Raw genomic sequence first — 5,073 nt, 5'->3', positions numbered from 1 at the left:
TTTAAATGTATTTTAAAAAAAAGTAATAATTAGCCATTTTATTTGTCAAGAAAAATGAGCGAAGGATCATTCTGCTTAATTTGTCTTCTTACAAATTACAATAATCAGTCGAAGTGGGCCCTGCGGTAATTGGGGTGAATGAGAAGGATGGCCCACTTTCATGGAGCCCACAATAGTATACCAAAAGTCAAAAAGTAAACAGAGCTTTGTAATTCATAGAAGAATGAGCCCGCTAATTATTCCCGCTTTTTTCTTCTCTCGTATCCCTCGGAGGCCGGAGCTGGCTAGAGTGAGTAGGTTTGTTCTAAGAAAAAATAAATAAAGTAGCATATTTAAATATTAAATTATAAAAAATAATAATATTTTTATTAAATTATATTTTATAATATATGTATTTGTATATATTTATATTTTTATAATAATAGTTTGTAAAAATATAAAATATATATCGATTATAACGACAGTAAAAATTATATGTATTTATATTTTTATAGCAATAATTTACAAAAATATAAAATACAACTTGCTATATCATGTATTTATGAAACTTATAATTAAGAAGATAAGTATGCTATTTCTAAATTTTGCCCTTTATTCTAACTCCCTTTGATGATTAAAAAAATATTATTTATTTATAGATAATTAAATTCTTTTTATGTATGTATAGTAGACGTTAATTGACCTTCTTAAACTTTTTCATGTTTTGAATTTCTTATTAGTAGTATAAAAATTTTAACTTTGCCATTGTTCCCTTCAAACCCACCACCACGTACACATGATTAATACTAATAAGTCTTTGAATTTTGAATCAAGAACATTTTAAAAAACTTTTGCAGAAAATGTTGTAGAAATGGGGTTTACTTTTGAAAATTGAACCTCAATGACTCCTATATAACCTTTTATTTTGATAAAATATAAATTAAGAGTCAAGGTAGTGATTATTGATTACAAGTTAAACTATCATATTACGTATCACCTATTAAATGAAAAATTATATTAGAGATCAAATAAGAGACCGATGAATAACGATGGTGGTGACTGGCAACATGTTAAATATAGTTAATTAAAAGTTGTTTACATTTACAACTTATTCCTCTGACCACTTCAAGGTCGTTTGGTAGGATGCATTTAAAAAAATTATATATCTATTAATATTATATATTATTAATATCTTATTTGATATATTTTTTATATTTATATAACTAATGCTACTCTATTTGATGTTACGATGTACAACTAATAAGTATATGACAAATCATGATATTAGTAATGTCAAAGTTTTTAATGCATGTACCTCAAAACCTTTTCCACATCATCGTATTTATGAAGATTATTTTTATAAACAAATATTGATGCATGATATAAACCAAACAATGCATAAAAATAATATCGGGGAAACTAATGTCATGATAACTAAAACGATACGCACAATATTCTTATATACACTACCAAATTACCCCTTACAATACTAATTAAACTGTCACCTTTCTCTCTCTATCTCTCATGCAATCTCTTTCTTTCATTTGTTGAATTGTTAGTGTAAACGTATATGCTTTTAATACAACATGTTTTTGAACAGTTAAAACTCTTTTTTTCCCTTCTCTCTCTCTGTGTGTATGTACAGCGTACACAAACTTTATTCAAGTTTCTCAAGGAGTTACTTACCTTTTTCATTATTTTTCTAACATTTTTGAAAGCCATTAAGGAACAAGAATCATTGAAACTCACTATCACAATGTTGCCTAAATGGCCAATGCTACTTTCTCTTTTAGCCATTTTCATCTTTTTCTCATCCTTCACTCATGGAGGGTCACAGTCTCATTTTCAATCACCACCTTTACCAGGTATTTACCATTTCTTTTTCACTTTCCATGTTCAAATTTTTCTGTTGTATGCATCTTCTTTTCCAGCTGATGTTTTAAGGATTTTGTCTTTCATACTAGTAGTCATAATATTAATATTGTAGTTTCTTGTTACTTGATTTCTGTTACTTTTTGTACTTATTGAAGTTTTTGTTGGGAGTTCTTTGACTTCATTTTCATTATTTCCTTTTTCTGATCTGCTTTCAACTGTTTTTCCTCGAGCCAAGGGTCTATCTGAAATAAACTGTCTAGATAAACTGTCTACCGCCAAGATAGGGGTAAGATCTGTATACACGTTGCTGTCTCCGGACCCCACTTTGTGAGATAATACTGAATATATTGTTTTGTTATTGCTGATTAAATGGGACATTTTAGATGAATATAGGGAGGAGAAGAATGAAGATAATGTGGTATTTTCAAGGCTATTTGCTGAAGGTCCCAATGTCGTTGTTGAGCCTCCAGTGCAGAGCTCATCACTTCTATTGGCTGCTAAGAGAACTTACAGAAAAGACCCTCTCAATGGCTTTAACAGATATACTGGAGGATGGAACATCGATGACCGCCATTACTGGGCTGTAAGTATTTTCAAGAGTTTAACTTTTCTGTTATTTACTACCTTAAAAATCATATCAAAATAAATATGCCCTCCGTCCCAAAATAAGTGTCACTTTAGTTTATTTCACGTCCATTAATAAAGATAATATATATAGTTTACTCCCTCATGGAAGTTATAGTTCAAGAATGTATCAGAAAAGTAGGTAATGTTCTTTATTATTCCTGCAATAAGTTAAACAAAATCATGTCTAGGAAATTTTCCAGCTTCAGTAGTTCTCTCAAGCTATAATTTGTTTCTTTGCAGTCTGTGGCATTTACAGCAGCTCCCTTCTTTATCACCGCGCTGATCTGGTTTGTGATCTTTGGACTTTGTTTATTGCTCATATGTGTCTGTTCTCGTTGCTATAAAAGAGAACCTTATGGATACTCTCCAATGGCCTACGCTCTTTCCCTCATATTCCTTGTGCTTTTTACCATTGCTGCAATGTAATACTCTCTCTCCCTTCTTGTTAATGATTTAATTTATAAACACTAGTAGTGTAAAGAACTTTTCAATATCAGAGTATTTTAATCTGTTGTAGTAGTTAACATGCCTTATTTGCAAGTTAGTAATCCCACTATTTATGGGTGATTATCTATAAGCAATATGATAGTGTAAGTTTTCTTTACTTTCATTAGTGTTGTACTTGAACCGTAAATACTAGTTTAGGAGACTTACGGGTTACTCCATAGTGGAAGCAGATCCGCAGCAACCATGACTAGTATCACCTGTCGTTGGGAATCCTCACGAAATGGATAAATATTCCTTTTGTCCACAGCCTAAATATCCCCGGAAGATGCAGAGAGTTTTCTCTCTCTTTTCGATAGCTAAATGAAGCAACTTCTCATCAGTTACTGTATCGAAATTAAACTCCAAACAATTCCCTACACACCCATATGACACAAGCGTATGCACACATTTATGTGCTTTCTGTTTGAACTTTGATCTCCATTTACTTTTCAAATGTGCAGCATTGGATGCGTCATTTTGTACACAGGCCAAGAGAAGTTCCACAGCAGTACAATAAACACTTTAGATTATGTGGTGCACCAGGCAAATGACACAGCTGATAATCTCATGAATGTGTCTGTTTATCTAGCAGCTGCCAAACAGCTCTCAGTCGATCGAATTTTGATCCCTGCTAATGTCCAAACAGACATTGATTACGTCCAAACAAAGATCACTTCTTCTGCTAGTACTCTTTCCACTAAAACTGCTGACAATAAGGATGACATTGAACACCTGATAGAATCGGTGTAAGTGAATGACTTCTCAAAATTGTTCATTTCATATCTTTAAAACTTATGACGCTTAATTGAAACTAAATTTCCGGAGGCTACATATATGCAGGAGAGTGGCTCTGATCATTCTATCTATAGCAATGCTTACTTTGACATTTCTTGGACTAGGTAACATTTCCTTAACCGTTACTCTAAATTATGGATGCATACCTTAGAATTTTGAAACAGTTGTTCATATTTTTCTAATACATATGGACCATTGTCCTTTCTCTTTTCAGTATTCTCAATATTCGGCATGCAGATTTTTGTCTACATGTGAGTACATTTTATGCTACCACAAGGTTATGCCTGTTGTCTTTCCAATTAATTCCTTTCCCGTGTGCTTCTTTCTGAAAGAACAATCTCGTGTTCTATTTGTGCAGCTTGGTTATTTTTGGATGGATTCTCATCACTGGGACACTGATTTTGTGTGGCATATTTCTTGTTCTTCACAAGTAAGCTCTCTTTAAGTATTTCTCCAGTTTTGCTGCTTCACTAAGCTGCTGAGAGGTAGGCAAATCTTGGTCTTATGGATACTGCTTCTCCTGGAAACAGGATAAAACAGAATTAACTTTTAACATGTTGGATTTAATTATTTTAATCCTAATTATATTCTTTTTCAACTGGTGCTTCCTGATGTCTTCTTTGGGTATCAGTATTGCTAAAATGTTGCGTAAGAACCTTTTAGAGTTTGCCGATCTCTGAAAAATTCTAAACTTAAACTAACAGCCTCATCCTAGAAGTGATTTATATGCACTGAGATTTGAATATCGTCTATGTAAGGAGTTTGCGTATTTATCTTGTTCATCAAAAACTTATGGGGTCGGTTGTAACTACTTATACCGTCTACCTGGATACTGTCATGCTAAACGTTGTATAGAAATTAATTGGGAGAACAGCATCATGTAAAAGAGTGACGGTTTAGTAGGTCTTTATTGTGGAAGGTTAACAACAATCAAGTAGTTGAATAGTGATTCCTTTATCATGCATTTGGTGACTACATATATATATCAAAATCCGTTCTTATATGCCTTGTTTTTTGAAGTAACTTTAACGGATCACATTATGTTATTCAGTCTTTTCTTTCGATTCATCTCTGAAATACTCTTTATTTCTGATCTATCTCGACTCTTGTTAACTAAATCCAGTTTGCGAAACACATCTAATTGCTCTTTGCTTAACTTTGCAGCGTGACTGCAGACACTTGTGTAGCAATGGATGAGTGGATCCAAAACCCCACTGCTCGTACAGCTTTAGATGACATATTGCCTTGTGTGGACTATGCCACTGCACAAGAAACACTAACCAAAAGCAAGGAAGTGAGTTATAACCTGGT

The 5,073-nt window shown here is 32.8% G+C and overlaps 1 protein-coding gene across 1 annotated transcript in view; it reads left to right on the top strand.

The window, feature by feature from the left end:
- Positions 1-1,500: 1,500 nt before the first annotated feature.
- LOC107874847 overlaps positions 1,501-5,073 on the top strand; it is a 7,105-nt gene continuing 3,532 nt past the window's right edge. Inside the window, exons 1-8 of the mRNA XM_047414485.1 lie at positions 1,501-1,844; positions 2,238-2,437; positions 2,722-2,903; positions 3,429-3,713; positions 3,808-3,866; positions 3,977-4,013; positions 4,121-4,192; positions 4,927-5,071. Coding sequence (XP_047270441.1) covers positions 1,550-1,844; positions 2,238-2,437; positions 2,722-2,903; positions 3,429-3,713; positions 3,808-3,866; positions 3,977-4,013; positions 4,121-4,192; positions 4,927-5,071 — 1,275 coding nt within the window. The 5' untranslated portion in view covers positions 1,501-1,549. The remainder of the gene's footprint in view (positions 1,845-2,237; positions 2,438-2,721; positions 2,904-3,428; positions 3,714-3,807; positions 3,867-3,976; positions 4,014-4,120; positions 4,193-4,926; positions 5,072-5,073) is intronic.

Source organism: Capsicum annuum, chromosome 6 (genome assembly GCF_002878395.1).
Source record: "Capsicum annuum cultivar UCD-10X-F1 chromosome 6, UCD10Xv1.1, whole genome shotgun sequence".
Lineage (NCBI taxonomy): Eukaryota > Viridiplantae > Streptophyta > Magnoliopsida > Solanales > Solanaceae > Capsicum > Capsicum annuum.
The sequence above is the reverse complement of the archived record's forward strand: the minus strand, read 5'-3'. Positions and strand labels throughout refer to the sequence as shown.